We start from the raw sequence: 24,565 nt of genomic DNA on the forward strand, positions 1-24,565 counted from the left end.
CGCAACAATATAATTTACTTTTAGGAACTAATCAAACACCTATCAGTTCAGTTCAGTTTCCACCCCAGCTCAATGAATTTATATTATATATGAATGAAAAGTGTTTGATACTGTGTTCTGCAATTTAATTCTTGTTAAATTATGAAGATATGTTATGAGTTTGCGTCCCCTCACAGCAAGAGGGTTCTTGGTTTAAAAATTGACTGGGTTCTGTCTGTGTGGCGTTTTCATGTTCTCCCCCTGTTTGTGTGGGTTCTCTCTGGGTACCCCAGATTCCTCCCACCATTCAAAAACATGCATGTTAAGTTCATTTGTAAATCTAAATTAACCCTTGGAGTGAGTGTGAGGGTGCATGGTTGTTTGTCTCTGTGTTGCCCTGTGATGGACTGGCAGCCTATTCAGTGTGTACCCTGCCTCTCACCCAATGATATCTGGGATAGGCTCCAGCAACCCCTGACCCTGAATTGGAATAAGAGTATTGAAAATGGATGTTCCAGACCTTTGTCTAGAAACTGGGATTAGTACCCTAAGCATCACGCAATACCGAGCAGTACGCTACAGATAACATTATCATCACTACACTGTCAAATGGGAAAAAAATTGTTTAATTAATTCACATGCTGACATAACTGATTTTAAATGTCACTGTTAAAGGCTCCATGCAGCCCTTCACTTACTGAGCTTGCAAATAAAGTAGTACATAACTGAAGAATACATCTGAGACATGGTGCTGGCACTATTAGGTAAGAATGAAAAAAAGTTGATGTTACGTAAAAAGGCAGTGCCGTTAAACTCACTTCTCACCACAATCGTCAACACAGTTCTGACATTCTTGTCAGACAACACATGCATCAAATCTGGCTGTAAGAAACCTCAAAAGAATTGTGACAATGAGGATCACATGGATGGCTTTTGTATTCCTCTTGAAAACATTACAATGCTCGGCATCAGATGGTACAGTATTCCAATTTTTGATTTTAAGCCTCTTCTGAGGTTTCTCAGGAGTAGGTAATGCTTACAGCACAATATACCTATTTGTAGACTTTGTGTCCTTCATACACTAGTTATAAGGATTTGTGACAGATTGTTTGATTGCAAGCTTATTCAGTAAATAATTCACAACTATCTTGTTTATATAAATAAAAGATGGTTTACGCATTGGTGAGTGTTAACTGTTTCTGAACAATACATCTCTACAGATTCACCATTTCAATTAATTAACAAGGCGACTGGTTTTTGCTTGGCTAAAACACATGGCGCCTGCAGAGAGATTCGCTGGATTACTGCGGAACGACTCCTGGTTCCCTTCTTGAATAAGTGCCTGGGAGTCCAAGGGAAGAGCGTGGGGAGTGAAGTAACCCTTTACGATTGTGATGAAACCAGTGAAGTCCAAAAGTGGGAATGTAGGAATGAAACTGTGCTAGCTCTCAAAGGCCAAGAGCTTTACATTGAACTTAATGCAGATGCCACAGCCGTACTCTCCAGAACAGTTGGACCCAACAACCACCTCACAATTTCAGAGACGTCCAGTGGTGCTTGCACAAGAACATACAGAGGTTTGCTTGTTTGCAGTAACTATTGATTCTTCTAAAAAAGAAAAAAAGTTCAAAACAGGAGTGATTATGGTAGTCTGATTTAATATTAATTTATGTACGATATATTAGTTAAAAAAATAATGTGGGTGTAGTTGAGTTTAAGTGATCAAGCAGTTCTTTGTTTTGTTGTTTTCTCTGTCAGAACATTACACTATTGAAGGAAACGCAGCTGGAAGGCCCTGCATGTTTCCTTTCCAGTATGAAAGCCAGTGGTACTCAAGCTGTATTTTGGTCAACTCCCCACACAGACTTTGGTGCGGAGTTGAAACTAAAATGGAAAATGGGCTCTGGGGATACTGCCCAACTAATAGTAAGTACTGCTTGTTTAAGGCACCCAGTTTTTCTGTAGCTGTGAGAGAGGGGCACATTTACGATGCATGTCTGTTTACTTCAAATACACAGATTTATGTAAATAATGGAGGCTTTTACAATCATCATACTGCCTGCAGGAGAGCAACATTTGTGCTTTATATGTACAGTACGGTATCTCTGCCTCGAAAAAACTAAACAGACAAAAGGAGCATGAATAGGAAACTGAAGTTTTTTTAATCTATTATGCACCACAGTTAAAGAAAACTGGATCAAATACACAACAACGGGAGCGAACTACCAGCTGAACACACAGTCAGCTCTGACATGGGCGGAGGCTGATGCCAGCTGCAAACAGCAGAGTGCCTCCCTGCTCAGTATCACCGATCCTCATGAACAGGCTTTCATCACAGGTAAGGTATTATGGACCTAAATGTACTGATGAGACATGCTACAGTTCAATCAAAAATATGTTGTACATTCACTGGTGCGTCACTCAGGCTGACGATGATTGTAAGTGCATCATAGATCTTTTGCTTTGTATCTCTTTTTTCTTTCTTTCCTTTTTTTGTTAATATACTCACAGCAATACTGGGACCAGGGAGCTGGCATAGGTACAAGCTTTGGATTGGACTGATCCAGGATCCAGAAGGTGGCTGGAAGTGGTCTGATGGGAGACCTTTTCCTTATCTGAACTGGGATTCAGGTAGGTTGCGGTGCCCATCTGCAACGAGTTGAATTGTGATTGCTTTCTTTATAGCCAGCAGGTGACTCCAGCTACATTGCAGATACTTGTGAAACCAGAGGACAAATTAACAAACCACAGCAGTATATGTATACCACCTCCTATACCAGCAATTATTGGTGTATTTAAGATTTTAGCTCAGTACATTACAAAATAAAAAGCCTGTGAGAATGAATATCGATAATAAGCAACACGTGACATCATTTTTAAACTTCCATCATCCTTTAGGATACCCATTTTCCAGTCTTGGACATACATGTGGAATCATTGATGGTTCTGTGCAGTACTCCTGGCAAAGCTCAAATTGCAACAAGAAACTTGGCTACATCTGCTACAGTAAAGGAGATTTGGCTGCTCCAACTGAAGGTAACAAAAAAAAGTTATTTTCTGAAAGTATGACGACTGTGTCTTGAAATTATATGATATCAACTGTAACTATTTAATTACATTTCTTGTTTCTCTCATAAGAAACTACTGAGACAGGCTTTTGTTCAGCACCTTGGATTCCATATAATGGCCACTGCTTCCAACTTGATCATACTCCGAAAACATGGTTGGATGCACAGCTGGCTTGCCGGAGGGAAGGAGGGGACCTTGTGAGCATCCGCAATGTGGAAGAGCAAAGCTTTATCATCTCTCAGCTTGGATATGGTACGACATGAACAGTTCCCATGTGAGCAAACTGGCCTTTCCACCTGTGCAATCTCTAGTAGTCTTTTGTAGTCTCTTTACAGTTAGTCACCAGCTAGATTGAGATATTTGCTTCTAAAACTCTGCCACAATTTAATTCAGTGGTAAAATGTATTTACTTTGTTTGATATCCATTTTAATATCTTTTGTTTCACTTTATTTGGCACACTGAATTTGAATTTAGAAAAAAACGTTTTGAAAAAAAGAACAAAAAGAAAACGCATGACCATATGAAATAGAGGACCTTGTTAAAAATAGATCTAGTATTTTCAGCTTGTGATTCCTTTACAAAAAGAGACCTATTTTCTTGTCCATTTCATGTCAGAGCTCACCAGCCATAGTATAATTACTATTCCTCTGAACACTACAACAAATATTTCTGAACTTCCAATGTAGCCAGAGTACGTATGGCAAGGAAAAAAAATATATACATATATATATCGTCCAGATTTCTGGAGTTATGGCCCTAAATGAGTAGGAAATCATTCTGCTTGCAGAAAATGGATGTTTTTCTTATATAATTTTGGGGATTCTTACTGTTTTAGGCACACAACCAATTTAACATCTTACTCTTCTTATAACATTTTAGTTTCTTCTCTGCCCTCTACAGGCTGGCACATCTCAACACAATTATCTGTCTGTAAGACACAATACAAGTCTCCTCACACAACATACTGACATATAAATCACTTCAACAACAATTAAAATTCAGCAGAATTTATAGTACTTTGTAGTATTTGTAGTTATATGAAAAATCACAAATGTGTTACTTTTTCATTGATTTTTGTTTATTTATTTTTTTGTCTGCAGCATCGACTGATGAGGTTTGGATTGGACTGAACGACAGGAAAACAGAAGGGTGGTTTGAGTGGAGTGACCACTCTACTGTCAGCTTCACCAGCTGGGAGTTTGGGGAACCAGCCTTCTCCAGAGACCAAGAAGACTGTGTTCTCATAAGAGGAGAGGTATGAAGCATTGTATTTGTTTTTGTTTCTTTCTTTTTCCAGTGACAAAATCTAACCAGGCTTCGCAAGCAAACAATGCTGATACTTACAATACCTCCAAGTATTTTGACAAGTTTAGGTGTGGATTTCATCGTTTAATCAAACCTGTACTAATTCCAAAGGTGTCACATATCAGATAAGCACAAATAGTCCTTTGGAGTCTGAGCCCTGACAGTGCTGCTGAAAGCAGACATCACCACGCCGGAATTTCCTTGTAAAGAAATGTTAAGGTTATTATAAAGCAGTGTTTCTCAATTCCGGTCCTCATGACCCACTGCCCTGCATGTTTTCGAATTTTCCCTCCTCCACCACACCTGATTCAAATGATCAGCTCGTCATCAAGCTCTGCAGTGGCCTGATAAGGAGCCATTCATTTGAATCAGGTGTGGTGGAGGAGGGAAACATTGAAAACATGCAGGGCAGTGGGTCATGAGGACCGGAATTGAGAAACACTGTTATAAAGGGAGGCTGGGAGGAAGGGAAAGTCTCAGGACTTCCAAACATGAGACTCGAGACTGACACCACCTTGGTTCAGTTTAGTAACTCAGTTAGGTTTTAGGTCAGATTTAGTGTTTGAAATAAACTACCTCAGAATGTTCTTTCGAATGTTGTAAAAAGGTGTGGAAGTTTTCTGTATTGAAAGCTAATACTACAATCTCCCCTCTGTATTGACAGTACACCTCTCCTGATATAAGGGCTTTTTGTAATGCAGTTAGAGTGAGAACTGGGAGATTCTGTCCAATTTGTCTTTTTAGACATGGTCTTATATGAACATGCAATTAACAATGAGAAACAAAATAAAAAATTGCATTGGTATCTATATATTTTGAGCTACACAACATCCATACGAATAAACTTGCATGATGATGCACACTTTAGTTTGACTAAAAGTTGGCACATGAATTGTTCACAGTAAAATATCTGTCTGTACTTCTTTCTTATAGAATGGGAAATGGGCTGACCGTGCTTGTAAGGAGAAACATGGCTTCATTTGTATGAAAAGAAGTGCCTCTGAACCCTCTGGAGATGAAGTGGTGCAAAATGCAGGCTGCAAGACTGTAAGTTCTCATAGTAATTTGTGCTGTTTTAACACAAGAAAAATCAGTTTTAACACAAGAAAAATCATGTATGCAGACAATTTTTCTGTTTTGCTTCCCTATAATCCAGGGTTGGAAAAAACATGGCTCCTACTGCTACTTTGTTGGGACTGAGACAAAGACGTTTGAGGAAGCAAGAGAAGAATGCAAGCACTCTGATTCCTACTTGGCTGATGTTTCAACCTGGTAAGAACTACTGGTATTATTAAGATTCATAACAAGCTAATGCTAATAGACATTGTACATTTTTTGATTTCGATGTAAATAAAAAAATGAATAAATATAAACAAACAAAAAAATACAACTGTGGTCACTGAGAAATCTTGTAATTTCACTGTAAATATTTTCAGGCTGGATAATGCCTTCCTTGTCAGCTTGGTGGGTCTGAGACCAGAGAAGCATTTCTGGTTAGGGCTCTCCAACCACAAACACATAGATTATTTTGTGTGGACCAACACAAACTCTGTGAGATTTACTCATTGGAATGCTGAAATGCCAGGTATTGAAAGGTTTAGTTCTTAAGGATGTGTTTGAATGTGACTTTACACATAACAGCTGACAATTTCCCCTCTGACAAAACAAGGCCACCGACAGGGTTGTGTTGCTATGACAACTGGAACTTTTGCTGGCCTCTGGGATGTCTTGCCTTGTACCAATAAGAAGAAGTATATCTGCAAACACATGGCTGAGGGGGCGGTTTTAACCCCTGCCCCACCAACTGTTCCCTCCATCAATTGTGCAGATGGTTGGAAGAAAGTGTTATCAAGAAACGTCTGCTTTAAGGTAAAAATTACAGGAGGCACTCTACAAAGATCTTGGCTCATGTTAAGACTGTTTTGGCCTGTACAGAGAATCTTTAGCCACACTGCCGTGGCTATATTTGTATCACATAGAAAGTCTATACTTCTAAACAATTGCTCCACTCTGATTAAAAAGGAAAAAAGTATATGTTTAAGAGAAACTAAACAAAACAAGGATTAAGGAACCTCTTCATGGGAACACAATCACAGCTGAACTGCATGCCTTGTTTTTAAGGCTTATTTAGACATTTCTCAACGGAAGACGTGGTTTGAGGCCTATGACTACTGCAGAGCCATCGGAGGAGACCTGCTCAGCATCCATGATGATGCTGAGAGGCTAATTCTACCACAAAGGTACAGTATCAGCTTGAGCCCATACTGTAGCATAAACAGTCAACAGCTTGCCAGTGAAACTCATTATGATAATCATCAATTGAAATAACTTGACACATTACTGAGTAAAGACTGGAAATGATAATTCCCCACCAGAATTTCTTGTTAATGTAATATGCAGGTTACATATCTAAATCATGTACTGTCTATACGAATCTGTCCACTGTAGCTTAGAGAGCGCCTGGATTGGACTACATGCCCCTGATCCAGCCACTAGTTATGTGTGGAGTGATGGGTCCCCAGTAAGTTCATAGTTTTCTGTCTCCAGAGTTGGTTAATTCATTCCTGTGTAGTTTCTACATCTTGAATAGTAAGAAATTCATTGACCATCGCATGCTTTATTACTTTGCTTTGTTTACAGGTAAACTTTCAACACTGGACATATGGAGAGTCAGACTATGTTTATGATGCAGAATCTTGTGTTGAAATGCTTTTATACGATAAAACTTGGAAAGCTAATCAATGTGAGGAGTACAATAACTGGATTTGTCAGATCCCTATAGGTAAAGGATGGTTGCCTCATGTGATTATATAATGCTTTTGCTATATATCTTTAGAGTTTAGTGGCCTCGGTCACTGCACCCAGCATTATTATTTTCCTTGTGTATCAAAGTGCTCACCACTCAAATGTAATCACTAATGACTTCTCTCTATGTAAATAAAGGAGTCACCCCAAAGTCGGCTCCAACCCATTTTACTCTAGGTGAGCACATCAGTATAACTGTATTTACTACACTTTATAAATGCAACCTGTGAATACACTGGAGAATACAATGTATGAAAAAGGTGACATTTGCAGGAACACTTGGATGTGTGTAGTCTGATTTAAACCCTTATTTTATCTTTCTTACTGCTGCACTGGACATTAAGCTGATCTTGCACACTGAATAGCTTTAGTTACGTTCAGTTGCAATTATGAGTACTTTTTTTCTTTTTTAAAGTATGATGCTCTATGTGGAAATTGTTTTTCTACAATCAGTTCACCTCAGGCAGTGTCTGACCATGTCAATAATAATTTTTTCTTGATGAAGAGTAGTTGCATATTAAGGCTTTTCTTTGACTCGAGTGAAAGTGTGAAATGTAAAAGATAAAAGTCCACATGCAATCTGTTCTTACATCTATTCTAATCATTAGACCTCACTTCTTTCTAACCTGTTTAATATGGTTAAGTCTGCTCATCATAACTACATTTCATCTCCAAGACAAGCAGAAATGAAAAAACAAGCATAAACCTGACTATGAATATGTACTGATGCTGTATTACAAACTTTTTACAAATTTACAGATTACAATATTACCTCTGATGGATGGCTGGAATGGAAAGGGAACCAATATTATTTTAATGAAAATTCGATGGCCATGGAAAAAGCTCGTCACTTCTGCAAACAGAGGCACGGTGACCTGGTATCTATTCAGAGTGAAGCTGAAAACACCTTTTTGTGGAAACAGGTGAGCAGTGACGACTGTCCTCCATTAAACAATTAAAGCAAAGAGCGGTAAGGGTACAACCCCAATGGCATTACACATGAGCACAAACTTAAACATATGTGCCCATTTTTTTTTTTTTTTTTAAACAATCTCCAACAAAAAGTTTTAAATCATGTTTGCATGTCCATGTGATGTTTTTCTATCTTAGATTAGAGTGTGAAACAATAAATTAACATCATGGCTAAGCGTTGTGAGTGAAAAACTTATAGGAAATAAACTAATCATATTACTTTACAGCAATACCAGAATGGGGCTCATTTTTTAGCCTTGGACTCCCAATTTCAAGGGACTAATGATGTTTGGAGAAGGTCAAGGGTTTTCTTTCAAACACACAATAGGTGCTAAGCGCTGCTTAGCTGGTAGACTTTCCTCTGTTTTTCACAAAGTGTTAAGAAGCTTCTCTCACTGGCAACTTGCATTAGTTATTGAACTATTGATAAAGATTTAACATATTATTTAGCTATTTGAAATATATCAAAGTTACAATGCAGCACATTGAATTTACATGAGTGAAAGGTATAAATTGAATTGGGCTACGCTATCAATGTGCTATTCTGAATAACAAGATTGACCTCTGTTGTCCTGTGTATGTATAGTGTAATTATCAGAAGCCTCTGAACATTTAATATAAAAACCATTTGTGCTGCTTGTGTTTTCTACTAAAACTACAATAACTTCACATAGATCATTTAATCTGGCGCTTGTTTCTCCATTTGAAATACATCTCTTGGTTTAACACATTATGTTGCATCAAACTGCAACACTTTTTTTTTTTTAACATCTGAAATATGGTAGATTTTAATTGCAACGTCATGAACATGAATTAAGGAGAACTTGTGATGATGCAGGTTAAGGAGAAGAATGATAGTCAACGTTTTAATTTTCTTTTTTTTTTTCCTTACCCAGAACACCAGTCCCACAGTTAAGCAGCCAACTGGGAATCATCCCAAACCACCCACATTCCTACTCTGCCAAGACTTGGCATTGCATTTAGAGAAACTTTATTAGCCATTTCCTAACATTGTCAAGTTGATGGCTTATATTACTTGGCTGAATGCAGGACAGGACTGGTAGTCTTGCAATTTTGATAAATATCAAATGGGTCAGCCCACATAGTGGGTTAAAACACCATCAGAAATGTGGGGAAAAAAACGAGCTGAAAAAATTTTGACCAAGTTGTTGCAGCCCACCTGAATTAGGGGTTGTATTGTCCAGTATGCACTGCTGCCTACCCGTCCTGTGAAGTGTGGGAATTTCCTTTGTCAGCCTTCTCCCAGCCTTTAAGTGGATCGGTCCATGACGTGAGATGTTTACAGAAAATAAATCAAAGCGAACAGAAGAGAAAAGATGGAGCAAAATAGATCAGAAGAATCCCCACTTCCTGCAAAAGTAAATGTATTCAAAAGCAACATCACCAACAACACTTCAGGCCTTAGCGACAGCGATAACTAAGCTAGAAAAATTGAAGGACATTGAAAACAGTGAAAAATGAAGAGGGGGCAATGTACTCTCAGTACAGCACAGTTACTCCTTATCTCTATCCAACCCTTTATTTGAAGAAAGATGGTTCACCCTGGTACTTTGGTGAGCTCAAACTTACATCCCCACACCCCTTTTAAGTCACCTGGGGCATGTAATATTGACAGATGTGATTCTGTGTGAGTTGCAATGCTGTTGATGAAAAAATAGTGGCACGAACCAACACAACAGGTCATATATTGCTTCCTTATGCTTCCATGATGGCAAAAAATAGAGCCCTGACCTTCTTGGTGTGTCGCTCTTAAGTTAGATCAACTAAAGCAAAGACAACATACAGAAAGGCACAACTCTTCATGCTTTGCTGTCATGGAAAAAAAAACTTAAAATGTGCAATTTCAATGAAAAGTGATGGAATTTTAAGTGGTTAATAAATGTTTGTAGAAATATTCTAACAAAAAAGTATATCTGTGTGCAGTTGCCCACAGCAATTTACTATTATTGGATCGGTCTGACTGTGGATCTTGATGCAACATTTCAGTGAGTATGAATTGAATACAAGTTAAGTTTCCACACAAACTTCACAGGGAATACGGTTTCAGCCTGTCGTTTTCATAATTAGTTCTTCACAAATGTTTTAACTATTTTGCTTGTGTTGCACTAAGATGGATGGATGATTCTCAAGTGATATATCAACGGTGGAATGAAGGGCAGCCTGATTTCAAGAATTTTGATGAGAACTGTGCCATCATAGCATCTTATTATGGTGAGCAATACGATTTAGTTTCACCAACAAAAATGCATATGATAAAGGTGGATTCTGTCATTTTGGTCTTAGAAAGTTATTACTAGTAGAGGCAGAGTTTTACCAGCTATAGTTTTTTTTTTTTCATTTCCTATTCAAGATGCAAGTTTAATTCTGCTCTACACACACTCCCCTTTAACTGCAGACTCTTTTGCTTATATAAACTAGTGTAAATATTTGTTGTAGAAATGCACATTACAAGGTGATTCCATATTTAATTTCCAGAAATGAAAACCAGAACATAAAATGTATAATCCTTACCATTATAAACATGGTTGGTTTAGGAACAACTTGTGGTTACCGAGATAACTAGTTTGGTTTAATACTACAGCAAAAAACCACTGGGCCAAAAATACAAACATAAGTTTTTATGTTTCACACCCAGTTAAAGTTAGAGTTAAAGTTAGCTAACTGAATCTGATCCTTTAATGGCTGCCCATTTATAGTGTCAAGCATTGATTAGTTTTAATACAAATCATATGGTTTGAAAATTTAATCCGAATACCACATTGAAAAAAAATGAAGATTATTGTGTATATTGACTGTGATGTGATCTTATTTTAATACATCTGCTTGTTTCACAGGGTTCTGGCATGATTATAACTGCGGATATGAGCACAGATCCATTTGTAAGCGCAGTAGCTCACCACACGCTAACATCACTGTGGCACCTACAGTGCCACCTAAAGGTGGCTGTCAATTCCCCTGGGAAAAGTTCAATTCAAAGGTGAGATGTCACTTTCCCTGCATAAACATATATAACTAAAAAAAGATCCGAGGAATAATGACTGTAGGACATAATTAAATTCTTAGTGCTTCTAATATGGTGTGGGGGGAATCCATTCATCTGTGATGTAAGGTGAAATTTGGGAATCCAATCATGATCATTTAAGAGATTGTAAATAAGCCTTTTATGCCTCAACTCTAGTGTTACAACATTGTCAACAACCATATGTTAACATGGTCTGGAGCAAGACAAAAATGCAAAGAAATGGGTGGAAACTTGGCCTCCATTTCTTCAAGACAGGAACAAGGTGCGTTTTCTGATTTCCTCTTACAAAATCCTTCACATTGTCTTGATCTCTTCTTATTAGAGTTATGTACTGAATTCAGCTTACAGCGAAACTCAAACTAATTTCTCTTCTTTTCCTCTTTTGCCAAAATATTTATTAACAAAATTGATGAAAGTTCAAAAATTACAATGGAAATTAAGAGCTATATGACTAATGTTTAAGCTTTACATACAACCTAAACTATAAACAAGTAAACTTATTTAAATGAGCCATGCACTGCCTTTACCATCATACTTGTATACTTACTCATTTCTGTTGTTGTGCAGTTTACAGTAGACACATAGTTTATAGTACACACATTACAAAGTCATTCAAACCTTATCATTTGCAATCTGAATAAATTGAGGGAAGGCGTAAAATACAGAGAAAAAAACATCAAACAAAGTAGAAAATTAGTTAAACTGCAAAGCCAAATAAAATTTGTTAAAGCATTAAAAAAAGAAAATATGACAAATTTAAAAATGTAAATGTCCCTAAAACATCACCTTTTCCATCGAATAGGTTATCATTAATGTTTTTCAGGACAGCAGCAAAACAATATGTGCAATTAACAGCCATCTCAGTGCAAAGCAATGAACATTTTTTTCAACCAATACTTATTGAGACGTTTCCATTGAGAAGTCGGCATTGTTTGCATACAATTCACAGTCAAGAATTATTATGACATATTTGTTACTAGAGAAAATCGCCTGTTGAATCTAATTTACAAGGAGAACTATCCATTCATCCATCCATCCACTTTCTATACCCGCTTAATCCGTCAGTGGGGTTGCGGGGGGGCTGGAGCCTATCCCAGCGATCATCGGGCGAGAGGCGGGGTACACTATGGACAGGTCACCAGTCCAACAAGGAAAACTAGTTTATGATTATTAGGAACTTCTTAGAAATCAGCAAAGGTTTAAGATTTAAAAGCTGAATGAATACCTGCTCTACAGTACACAATATTTAGATTAGAGATGAACATTTCACCCAGTGCAACTAGGACAGTCCATCTGTATAAATGGTGAACAACAGGCCCCAGAATTGAGCACTGAGGGACGCCACTTGGAAGTCTGAAACTAATTATTAAATTATCAACAAATAACTAACACTGATGACATTATTTACAATGAGCTTTTCCAGCACTGGTGTGCTTTTAACTTTAAATTTTAACTTTATATTTTTGTTTCAATTTTCAGTGTTTTTGATGTCTCAAATGATTGATGCACCGACTACAGATCTATGGATTGGTTTGCATAGTCTCTATGGTTTTATGTTTTACTGGACAGATGGGCAACCAAGAACATATATCAACTTGAATATTAAGGTAAGTAGACATCATATGTTTTGTGCTTTTAAATGGGAAGTGAGTAGATTGTTTTGTATTTCTAATGATTTACGTGTAAAATGTTCTAATTTGTCCAATTTAGAAAATTTGCAACAGGCTACATAATAATTTTGCATTTTTTGTACATTTGTGACATCAAGTACACGTTATAACTTTAAGTGTTTTGAAACTATGACTAATTCTGTGTATACATTGGTGAAGAACAATTTGAAATTTCTTCTATATGCTGCAAAGGTTAGTGAGAGATGGAAGCTTTGATGGAATGTACGATACGGTTAGCAGTATTATGGTAGATAGTTTTTAAAATTTGTTCTGACCACAACCTGATCCCAAAATCATGAACAAGAGAAAAAAAACATTAGGATTCAAAATGAAAAATTAAACATTCAACTAATGTATAGATATAAATATATTAGCCCATGCTGCCTGGTTGAGCTTCAACATAATTATCTGTATTATTTGTCATTATAAGATGTAGTAATATATATTACATTTAATAATACGTAAAGTACTTTACTCAGTTCTCAGTAAAGGGTGTGAAAACTCACATGTAAGATGTGTCAGAGATAGAAAATGTCACGTATGGAGGTGTACGTGGTGTGGTTGTGGTGGAGGTAGGACCCAGACTCAGATATTTCAAAGTAAAAAACTTAATTGATCAAAAGGAACAACAAAAGGCGCGACTGAGACAGAATACAAACAACTTAACTATGAAAAAACTTGACGAAAACATTGACAAACCTGATACTTTGACTCATGAATGACGGTGAGGATTTTGCAGTGAACATGAGAAACTAAATACTGAGGAAAGGTGATTAGTGATGGAGTGCATCTGAGAAAAGAAACTCAGGTGACGTGGGTAAACCGATGAACAAGAGTGACAGGAAAACAATGGCAAAACTATTAACTTAACAGAAACCCAAAAACATGAAAAAAAAAACTAAAGTCGTGACAGAAAATGTGGAAAAAATGAACAGGCCTATTATTTATGAAATCATTATATATAGGACACCTAATTTAAAAGTATTTTTAGATTATTCTGAATTCTGAAATAACACTTTCGGACCGTTAATCTCGTCTTTGGTCTTTATGTGAATTAGATCATCTTAACGACAACATTCCTACATAGAATGACAGTGAACATTTTCTCTTTATTTTCTCCAAGGGATCATAGACCTTAATTATGAACATACAAACAGACTTATACTGGTATTCAGATCAGTCCGTGCATCTCCATTAATAGTGCTCATTTTGTGTCTTGTTTCACAGAATCCATTTGAAGTGGATAGCTGTGTTGTTATCAATACAAGCCCTCCACTTGGTATTGGTAAATGGGTAGCCAAGTCCTGCAATGACACCAATGGATTTGTATGTCTGCGAGATATTGGTAAGCCCATTTCTGCTCAAAGAATTTGCTGACATATCAAATATGTAAAAAGGATCAAATTAAATCCATAATTCCCACAAGCCGATATAAAAGCTGCACTTCTGTCATCAACCAACTTCGTCAACTTCGTCAGTCAGACTCTTTCTGACTTGCTTATCATCTCTTTCCTCAGTCTATGAAAACTTTGTGATTCATGTTAGCCAAGACTTCAGAATTTCTACTCAGTATTTCAAAACTTGATTTTCATGAAAATCAATCTGTTTGACCCTCTATCCTGAACAGATCCATCTCTCTCTGACTCCGCTGAACCAACAACTTCTCATTACGTAAAAATACTTAATGACTCCATCAAGTTTGTTCCTCAACAAATGAGCTGGGATGCAGCCAAAAAGTTCTGTCAAGATGATGATGCCAACCTGGCTAGTTTGCGGACTGAGTGGACAAAGGCTTACATTGATCTGCTGGCTATGAGTCTCAATACTACTATTTGGATTGGACTTAACAAAGCACAGGTATAGTGTTTTAAGCCTGGAAATAACACAGATAACCCCTGCTTGCAACAACTGACTGCAATAAATATCTTCTGACTACACTGCCTTGCTTAGGTGAACAATTCTAACCATAACAACCATCATTTCAGAAGTTATTAAACATTAGTTGCTTTTCAAAATATGATGCTCACTTTCAAAATGTAAGGAGTTTATGAGGTATTGTGCAATGCTTTGTTAAAACATACATTTTACATAAAATCCAATGTCATAACTACAAATGCTATTGTCTGAAACATACATTAAAAGCAGCCTCCAAGATGCATTAAAACACTTATTCATGGCATTAACCGTGTATATTTCTAATATAATATATATATATATTTCTAATGGGATGTCCCTGGGCAGACATTGAACCACACGGCACTCCTTATCTGCTCATTGGTTTATGATCATAGAGTAAAAGCAATGGAGATACTGAGCATATACATGTGTGCATGTTGAGAACAAAACACATTGTGAAACAAAGCTTCGTGCCGATCTTTGCTTCCAGACAAATGGCCGTTTCAGTTTCGTTGATGGCTGGCCCAAGGCGTTTCCTCACTGGAGTGAAAATGAGCCAAGCAGAGATCGAGATTGTGTTTATGTGGATGTGGATGGAAAATGGAAGACCGCTTACTGTAATCAGACCACCAAAAGTGTTTGCATGAAGTCCACAGGTACAGTCAAACAGACTAATGTTCGCAAGTGTGCATTTTATCCTTTGATGGTTGGAATACCTCCCATTTGTTTTAGAATAAGTACACTTGACTCTTGAATTGCTGTCCCACTGTGTAAATTATACAGAGTGCATGCATTCATATTATGTTAGCTTTTAAGTTTGACATGGCTGTCTAACAACCACATAATACACTACACAAAGTGCCTTTAATGCACTGTATTTGAATGGACAGAATTTTTTTTTAAAAAAGGAGTAAATCCCAGTGTCCTAAATCTTTCTTATTCAAAGATGTACCACCAATGCAGCCAACAGTTTTCCCAGGAGTTTGCCCTGAGGACCCACAAACAGTATACAGTCATGGTTACTTCTGGAGACCTTTTAGGGGTTACTGTTACATATTTTTCACAGAGGAAGAAAGATGGACAGATGCTTCAGTCAGTTGTGTAAGACACGGTAAGCATTTTCTGTGAACAATGTTTTAGGTTATTAAAATGACTTGTTGCTTCTACTAAAACCTGCTGTTTTGTTTTGTGAAGGTGGAATGCTTGCCAGCATTGAAGATCCCTCTGAGCAAGAATTTATAAAAAATAATGTGCAAATTTTTAAAGACAGTCACGAGTCTTTCTGGGTGGGCCTCTTTAAATCTCATAAAGGTAGAAAAAACAAAATATGTAAAGTCATTATTATTATTTTTTAAAATCACTATTCACATTTTTCCTGATTCTTCTTTTCACAATACATTTTTGTTGTTTACAAATTGTTGATGCTTTTTAGATTGTGGCAATCTCACTGGTTATTTGTCTGTCTCCAGGGGAGTGGCTGTGGTTGGACAAAACAGTAAAAGATTACACTAACTGGGATGCAGATGAATATTTTGAGTCTTCTTACACTGCGATTAGAACATTGAATGGGATATGGAGGACTGACAATCCGTTGTATAGAAGGCCGTACATCTGCAAGACAGCCAAAGGTAAAGTGATCCTCATGATCTCAATTTGAAGTGGAATGATGTTTGATGTTCTCATGACTGTTTTAACGACTACTGACGGTGCCAGATTTTATAGTTTTGAAAAGGAAAACAAACTTAAAAATTGCAGTGTAATAATCAAAGACAGTACCAACGTATATGTGAGAAGACATCTGACAGATAATATTAGGGCATCACCAGCAGGAGGTGATGCTTAGATCAGCAGAAATGACCAGTTCTATGGTGTTCAAAGAGAAAGTCTGAAACCACTAATCAATGACCATGAACTTTCATGCCAGTTAGTTATCAACTGTAGTTTAGTAAATATAATCAATCCAAATGCAACTGAAGTCATGTCTCACAGAACAGATTTGCTCAAAATCTTGTAAATCAAGCTGAAACTGACTCTCTGATTGGAAGGCGCAAGAGACCGACTGACAAATTGATATTTTGTTTTGTTTAGTTTGATGAATGGAAGAAGGGCAGGGTTTATGCAGGTATTCATATTATTACATTTAAAAGGTGAAACAAGCAACTTAGTATAAGAACTGGCCCAATGCTCGAGTTTATCAGCTTTCTCTTTATTTCCAGTGTTACTCCCAAAGCCATCACCTTCAACAAGTGAGTAACACTTCATTATCTCCTAAAAAAAAAAGAAGCAGAAAAAACTGGCTGATCATTGTCTATTCTCTCAGTTTCAGTAGATGGTGGATTAACTCGTCGAAATTATCGAAACATAATTTTGGCAGTTGTGCTAGCCATTGCTGGGATGGCAGTGGGGACAGCCATTTTCTCCTTCTTCTACAAGAAGTCTGGTTGTCACTTACCCATTCCTGACATATTAACCACCTTTGACAACCTAGTCTATTTCAACAAAAGGAATTCAGAGCCGGATGTGGAAGACAACCATCAACTGACAGAGAATCCAGAGGAAGAGGGCTCTGAAATTGTGACAATCTAACATTCTATGTTCGGCCCTTGTGGTGGTTCTTGGCCCATTTTTAGGGTGATAACTCTTACTGATAGTGATATGTACATTTATACCTTTAACAGATGGGCTATTTCAAGCAACGCAATTGTAATGACGCACAAAACGTCACCGTTCTGAATACAGGTCAGTTTTATGGTGACGGTTCGAGATATTTTCAGTAACGCAACGGAAACATGAAACTCATTTATACTGAGAACATGAACACTCACTTTATATTTTGAGTTGCGCAAAGTATGCCACCTCCTTCTATGTCTTTTAACATTGGAGACACGGTTAACATGTGATAAAAAAAAAACAAGCCGGTCACCAGGTAAAACTGGCTGGGTAGACAGCACGTGGTGCCATATCAGACTGTTCTGAGAGGATACCTGGCTCAAGAATTTCTGTTCTGTTAGCGCAGCTACATAAATAAAAATGTGCTTTCTCTCATTTTTCTTTGTCCTGTTATCACTCCAGAGCTGCAATTGCTCGAAAGCCCGGTTCTACACTAAATCAGGCTGGAAGTTAGAGTTGTGATCAGCCAGTGTGGAACAAGCCAAACTCAGTCAAATCCACGTCACAGGTTTAAAGTGTTTAAGCTCACACCAAAGTGGGATTGTTCCACATCTGTCTGGCATGTGGAATTACCAAAGAGGAACAAGAGTGGTCTTTTTTGTGCTGATTAACTGCAACCAGCATGTGAATGGGATTTAGATGAGAAATCACAAACAAACGCAGCAAATATTGAATATTTTGGCCAAGTTTCAGCTGTGGCAAATTACTTCCCTTAGAGAATTTCATCTCTAAAGTTCCTTCCTAATTGATTATTTAAATGTTTGTTTAAAACAAACATAACAAAAAAAAACAAAAAAACATTTGAATTGAATACAGTTTAAAAATACTAAAATTAACCAATAATCCCCAACAACCAACAATGCCAGGGAGGTCTTGACATCCCAAAATGAAATACCACTGAACACAGTTTATATTTTATTGAATTTTAAACAATAGAATGCAGATCTTTTTTTCCAAAATTAACTTCTGAGTGCTGTACAAAACGATATCACCAAAACAAATCTTGAAAGAACCAGAGTAAAGTACAGTCTTGTCAAATCAAAGCAGTCATACAGATTAGGCCAAACAAACAGAGCAACAGGCTCTCTGGTTCTTCGTACATTTACATAACAAGGCAATTATGAAGTATATACAGATGCATAGAGATTGTTTTCAAGCAATACGTTTTATCGCAAGAAGAGACACAAGAAATGCATAGAGTATCCAGCATATAGGTCAGTGTCACCATAAGATTATTCATGCTTGCAGACAGACCAAATATAAGTCAGTAAATATGCTTAAACACCATTTTATAAAGTAGGAAGCAAAGTGCGACTTCCATGTTGTAGAATAATGTAGAAAAATAGTAAGACTTTCCATACCAATGTTATAAAGTAATGTAAATAAAGCGCTGGCTTTTGAAGATTCAACAAATGAAACACACGGGGACAGAGGAAGACGTGACAATAAAACACCCAGAAACAAGTTGATCCTGTGTTTGTTTGAACATTTAAACAGACATAAAGCTGCAAATCCAAACATCTGAGAAGCTGAAATGAAATCCTAGATACAAATTCTTTTTCTGTGTGTCAGCTCATCAGCTGTTTGAACTCTAGAAAGAAATCTTGTTTTTTTGGGAGATTTTTGAGAAACTTGTGATAGATCAGATGATGGATTAACATACGACAGGTTGTTCAAGAAGTAATCTTAGCCAGGGGGATTTTTGGTAGAAGGTACTTGTACTATTTGTACTATTATTTTTGGACAATCTATGGACAAATGGTCAAGAAAAAGCTGTCAGGAACAGGCCATTGAAGTGAATGTAAGCATTATCCATTTCAGAACAGAGCAAGCTAATTGACATATTTGTTTCTGTGGAAACACACACATAGGATTGGGTTAAAAAATACAGAAAAATGTTTTTCCTACAAGTGCTTAATTTCCTTTTGGTAAAGAGCAAGACAAAAAAAAAAACAATGGCCATGCCTGTGGCAGAGAGTAAAGATGTAAAAAGAATGGCAAACAATATGTGGAGAAAACTGCCTGGAAAGATGACTCACTCCATTCCACCCATAAGTGCATTATAAAATGAGCAGCATAAAACCGTGCACCAACCCGTAGTAGAAACAACAGTCATTGTTGGTGTATTTATGAATCTCTGTGCCACTGTCGTGCATCTCGGTCTCTACCTCGATCCCTATCTCTGTCCCTGTCCTTGTGTCTTTCTCTGTCCCGATCTCTATCTCGATCTCTGTCTCTGTCCCTGTCCCTGTCTCTGTCCCTGTCCCTGTCCCTGTCCCTGTCCCTGTCTCTACCGTGGTATTGGTGGTAGTTGTGATGAGCATGTGCGGGATAGTGACCTGTATGGTGTGTCCGTGGTGGAATGTGATGGTGGTGCCTTTGCTGGCGGTTGCGTTCATTGTGCTCCTGCTCATAGTCATCACCGTCATGTAGCTGGCTGTTCCCACGGTGATGCTGGTGGTGGTGGTGGTGATGATGATTGCTGTTATGATGGTGATGGTTATGGCCCCTATGATTATAATGTATCTCCTCCTCATCCCCCTCCACCACATCCTCCACCTCGTCCTCCCTTTCCTCCGGTAGGTGCCTCCGTGATAGCCTCTGGCTGTAATCTCTGCTCGCCTGTATATCTCCGCCACCCGATGTTTGGCTGTGCTGGGTGTGGCTGTGGTGCTCCATCCGGTGGTGGTGATGGTGGCGATGATGGTGGTGGATGTGCTGGGGTCTCTTTGGTTCAGTTCTCAGTAGTCGCTCCTCCTCCTCCTCTCTTTGGCCTTCTTCAGCTCTCTGCTCATGAGCTGGGGCTGAAGGGGGCTCCTTGTCTGGGTGGTTCTCACGGGAGCTCTTCCTCTTGGGGGCGCCTGACTTCTTACTCTTCTGGTCCTCCTTGAACAAAAAAAGAACAATATCAAGTCATCTGACTAGTCATACCATGCTTCATACATAAAACATGCTTTCAAATGGCTGTGGAGATCATTTAGACAGAACAAAATTAAATATTTTTTATGGCATGGATTGTTATGTTATGTTTTGTTATGTCATGACATTATGGCTGATTGGTGTAAGCACATCTGGCTATGAGGTTTTGCATTGCTTTAAATTTTCTGGCATTTGTCTTATTTCTGATAATACGTATCTATTTTACAGACATAACATAGATAAGTCTTTTCTGGCTCTTTGCTACTATAATTTGTCCTAATAACTGTTAAATTGGTGCTACAGTAGACCTTGTATGTGTCTCACTCACCAGTGGAAGGCCTATCTCACTTCTTCCTCAACTTTGCAGTGTAATAGGATGAAAAGACATGAAATGAAAATGTTAGATGGACCAGTGGCAACAAATACAGATGCAGCGCAATGTGAGCAGTTCCACTATCAACAAACAACAACTTCCCAGAGAGCTGATCGTTCACAATTCAAAGTTTTACCACATTCAGGCGTACATCTGTACATATGACATGAGTGGGATGGATGGGATGAAATGAGAGGGAGACTTTACATCCTATCTTTTAAAAATTTTTGTGTAGGGTCTTTGTCCTCGTAGTGTTTCAGTGTTCTATGCACCGGTGTTGCTGTAGGACTGGCAGGCAGTGTGTTCTCAGCCAGCTGTGCCACCAGTGCATTTGCAGGCTCCATCTCTGGTGGGTGTGTGGCTCTCCAGTAGGACTCCAGGTAATCAGCAATGTGCTCACAGGCGTCTGTTAGCTGATTCTCATCTAAGATGACGTCAAACATTTCCTACAGGAAATTTAAAAGGAGGACAAGAATAAGTGGAAAATTAATATAAGAACATACTGAAATCACAGAAAGCGTGGCAGTTGTGCTGTATTTTTGTGACCATTTAAAACCAGAAATTAGGGAAACAAGGTAATTTCTAAATGCAATGTATGCAATGCAGTGATATAATCATTCAGTGAGTTCATTTTTTAAATGGTTCAATCCACAGTGGTTTAAAAACAGGAACAGTAAGTCAGTTATACCGGTTCAACAATACTGAAACCAGTAAAAAAGGAGAAAAAAATGTAAATAGCTTCTATCATTTCAAATTGAGAAATAAAAAATTGTCTGAGTGTTTCCTGCAGTGGAATGAAAAATGGAAAATACCTGGTAGTAATTAGATTTTCCACAAGATGGCACTCACCGGCGGACATTGGGCAAGCTTGTCTGCAGCCACAAGCTGAACATTAAGATGTTTGGTCTGAGACTTCCCTCTAGTCTTGATCAGTCTCGTCAACACCTACACAACAAGGGGGGAAAGAATGAAGGGTGCAGTGGTGGCTTTTTCTTCTGAAAATCCTTTAGTAGACAGACCAAAATCAGGGCTGACTTTAAGGAAAATGCTCTTTATCTGGTTGCACAGTTCTTGCTGATGAAACATACTTTAGGTGAGGAGATCTTCACATAGACAAGAATCGGGGCGAGGGAGGTCTTGGACACCTGCATCGGGTGGTTGACAGTGTCTGAATCCAAGACCACCAGCTGCAGACTGCGGGCCAGCTCAAAGATGCGCTCCACCTCCCCCTGGATCTGGGCTGTGAAACAGGCAGCAAAAGCAGGATTTTTGTTTTGGTACATGACTTGAAATTGTTTGAAATAAGAAAACAAACTGCCAGATCTCACAGACAACTTACGAAAATGTATTTTGATGATTCTTCTACAGCAAGAATAGTAATTTCATATAATCTTAAATCGTATCAATTTTAAATATCATTTACTAATAATTCAGTGTGCAATTTTCAATGCATTTTTTTTGTTGTGTCATATTTCATCGCAACAAGGGGTGATGATTAGTGTATATCTTTTTAATTCTATAATGCTTTTTTTATAAGCAGAGCAGCAAAAATGATAAAATACAAAAATAGCATAAAGTATAAAAAATACTGCTCAACTAAAATGTTTAAATATATTTCATTCTAAAAGTCAGATATTGGAAAAAATAAAGAAATGATGTGTAATTTTTGTAAATATACAGACAAACATGTTGAGAACACAAAATAAATAATTAGTCTTTATTTGTCTTAATAGATTATGATAATTAGTGAAACTTCGTCTTTTTGCTGCAATTGTGATAAGATGTAGAGAAAGCCCCTGCAAATGAAGCGATCTATTTTAAATTTTGTTGCCTAACTAATATACTACAGTGATTCAAGACTCATTGCAGTCAAAGGAGGAGTAATTAGAAGATTATAATACTCACACATAACAACCATTTACATCAAGATATCTGATAACCCACTAACACAAATAACTGAACCTACATGGAACTGAAATCCAAAATTCAGTTCCATATCCAACAACTGTAAAGGTCAATATATAATGTATAAAGCACATAAGAGTGAAGGAGCAATGGCTATAAGGTATGTGAGACAATGGAAGGAAGAACAGGGGACAAAACCACAAGGACTACCAGTGCTTTCAGTCATACATACCGGCAGCATCTGGGATGAGACAGCAATGAGAGAAACAAGAGTAGAGAAAACCAAGTAAATCGTGTCCCTTCTCTGTTTGATACAAATACTTTCCTCTTCCAAAAAACTGAGCAGGTATGAGGGTAGAGTAGTGATGGGGGAATATTCCTTCCACTGCACTTCTTTTACTGTACATTGTCACCAGGGAAAAGACAACAATTTCCCAATAAAATGTTAATGCTTAGACAATATATTGAGCAATCTGGTTGGTTGCATTTATTAATGCATTATTAATAATTAACAATTAATTTATTAATTATTAAACCTTACCATGTGTTTTCTATCATTAACCCAAACCATATATTTACAAATATCTAATCCTAACCATGTATTTCTTATGCCTAAACCTAACCAGCAGTGACTGACAGCAAAGTAGGAAACAGAGAAGTATTATGAGGTCAGATGGTGCGATCTTGGCTCCATGGCATGACAGTCCATCACCTTCAACCCTTCCTACCTCTTACAAAGCATTCAGATACTGTTGTACTTGTGCAATGTAACTTATTTCAAAAGGCATGCAACAATTTTGGTGTATGTTGTTATCTAAATTTTTTATTTTTATTTTCTGTGAAAGTGGTATATTTTGCCCAATGTAGCCATCCCACATTCTGGAGGAAGACTGAGTTGGCCAGGTTCAGTCAAGTTAAGTTGAGTGCTGGCTGTATTGAAAGCAAAACAATGAAAGTGATATCAATCCTCTCAAATGATTTCTTGCAAACAAGCTGATCTCTCAAACTATTCCACCCATCCATTATCTTCTGCAGGATCTGAGATTGATTCGCAGGGGCATCAAGTCCAGGAGGGAAACCACGACATTCCTCCCCCCAGCGACACTTGCCAGTCCTCCTGGGGGATCCCAGGCTTCTGGATCTGCCCTGGGGTCTCCTTCCAACTGGAAGTGCCCAGAAAACATCTAGTTGGAGGTGACCTCCTGGTCATCCTTATTAGATGCCCGAATCATCTCAGCTGACTCCTTTCAATACGGAAGATTAGCAACTCTACTCCATGTTCTCTGCAGATATGCAAGCTCTTCACCCTATTTCTAAGGCTGAGATAAGCACTATGGTGCACAAAAGTCATCTCAGCCATTACAGTTTATATGAAAGAGGTTCTGTGCAGCATATTCAATGTAAAAGCCACAACATGCTTTTAACTCATAACACGCACATTTTCCAGAGAGCCAAAATAGTGAGAGCTGTTTTGGGTGAAAGATGTGCCTGATTAGAGTAAACAAGAAAAGCTTGTCAGCACAAACTGCAGTGTGGTGAGATGAAAAAAAGTACAGGTCTGACACATTTATTCCAAACCTTGGTCTGACAATATCATTTCAACCTAATTAGGGTTCTAAGTAGAGGAGGTTTGTCATCAGGGACAACACATGTGCCAGAAAGCAATTATCAGAGGTTATTCAGAAATTGATTCATCAGTCTTTTCTGTGACTGATACTATTTGAGTTGTCCTGATGCTGTAAACACCAACCATCGTCCAATAATGGAAAATAATTGGCACTGATAATCAACTACTGCAGCATGATAAACAACATACCTAAATTAGAGCGGTTGTTGGATCTGTCCATTAAGGCCTTTTTGCCAGGGTTATTGAGAATGGACCGTTTAGCCAAAGAGATGTCAGCTGTGACTCGTGTTATGGTAATCCTGAAGGAGAGACAAAATAACAGGGATTGTTT

At 37.8% G+C, this 24,565-nt stretch overlaps 2 protein-coding genes across 4 annotated transcripts in view; one reads left to right on the forward strand and one right to left on the reverse strand.

The window, feature by feature from the left end:
* The first annotated feature begins 842 nt into the window (after positions 1-842).
* Positions 843-17,790, forward strand: LOC140269167 (macrophage mannose receptor 1-like). Its single transcript, XM_072364192.1, has 29 exons — positions 843-954; positions 1,200-1,556; positions 1,738-1,905; positions 2,162-2,317; positions 2,491-2,610; positions 2,878-3,015; positions 3,118-3,300; positions 4,150-4,304; positions 5,288-5,401; positions 5,511-5,626; positions 5,791-5,939; positions 6,024-6,223; positions 6,476-6,599; positions 6,808-6,875; positions 6,995-7,136; positions 7,919-8,082; positions 10,076-10,137; positions 10,263-10,363; positions 10,987-11,129; positions 11,331-11,436; positions 12,654-12,856; positions 14,072-14,189; positions 14,472-14,701; positions 15,231-15,396; positions 15,687-15,851; positions 15,935-16,051; positions 16,210-16,368; positions 16,957-16,986; positions 17,061-17,790. The coding sequence occupies exons 1-29, from the start codon at positions 891-893 to the stop codon at positions 17,324-17,326; spliced, it is 4,284 nt and encodes a 1,427-aa protein (XP_072220293.1). The 5' UTR covers positions 843-890; the 3' UTR covers positions 17,327-17,790.
* A 528-nt stretch (positions 17,791-18,318) lies between these two features.
* cacnb2b (calcium channel, voltage-dependent, beta 2b) overlaps positions 18,319-24,565 on the reverse strand; it is a 39,519-nt gene continuing 33,272 nt past the window's right edge. For 2 of the 3 annotated variants that reach the window (XM_072364280.1, XM_072364281.1), the window contains exons 9-13: positions 24,424-24,533; positions 21,791-21,942; positions 21,552-21,647; positions 20,975-21,148; positions 18,319-20,296 (exon numbers count right to left, since the gene is read on the reverse strand). In XM_072364280.1, the coding sequence (XP_072220381.1) occupies positions 19,538-20,296; positions 20,975-21,148; positions 21,552-21,647; positions 21,791-21,942; positions 24,424-24,533 (1,291 nt within the window). In that variant the 3' untranslated portion in view covers positions 18,319-19,537. Of the gene's footprint in view, positions 20,297-20,657; positions 20,689-20,974; positions 21,149-21,551; positions 21,648-21,790; positions 21,943-24,423; positions 24,534-24,565 lie in introns of all 3 variants that reach the window. The other variant, XM_072364282.1, reaches the window with a different exon arrangement.

Source organism: Leuresthes tenuis, unplaced genomic scaffold, assembly GCF_036924035.1.
Source record: "Leuresthes tenuis unplaced genomic scaffold, fLeuTen1.0.hap1 SCAF_14, whole genome shotgun sequence".
In the NCBI taxonomy this organism is placed as follows: domain Eukaryota; kingdom Metazoa; phylum Chordata; class Actinopteri; order Atheriniformes; family Atherinopsidae; genus Leuresthes; species Leuresthes tenuis.

What these genes read in the sequence shown, in the direction of transcription:
- LOC140269167 (XM_072364192.1), top strand. Translation starts at nt 891, where the DNA reads ATGAGGATCACATGGATGGCTTTTGTATTCCTCTTGAAAACATTACAA. An exon ending in TTGGCTGATGTTTCAACCTG is followed by an intron (nt 5,627 to 5,790) that starts GTAAGAACTACT and finishes AAATATTTTCAG; the next exon opens with GCTGGATAATGCCTTCCTTG. An exon ending in GATTTGTCAGATCCCTATAG is followed by an intron (nt 7,137 to 7,918) that starts GTAAAGGATGGT and finishes ACAAATTTACAG; the next exon opens with ATTACAATATTACCTCTGAT.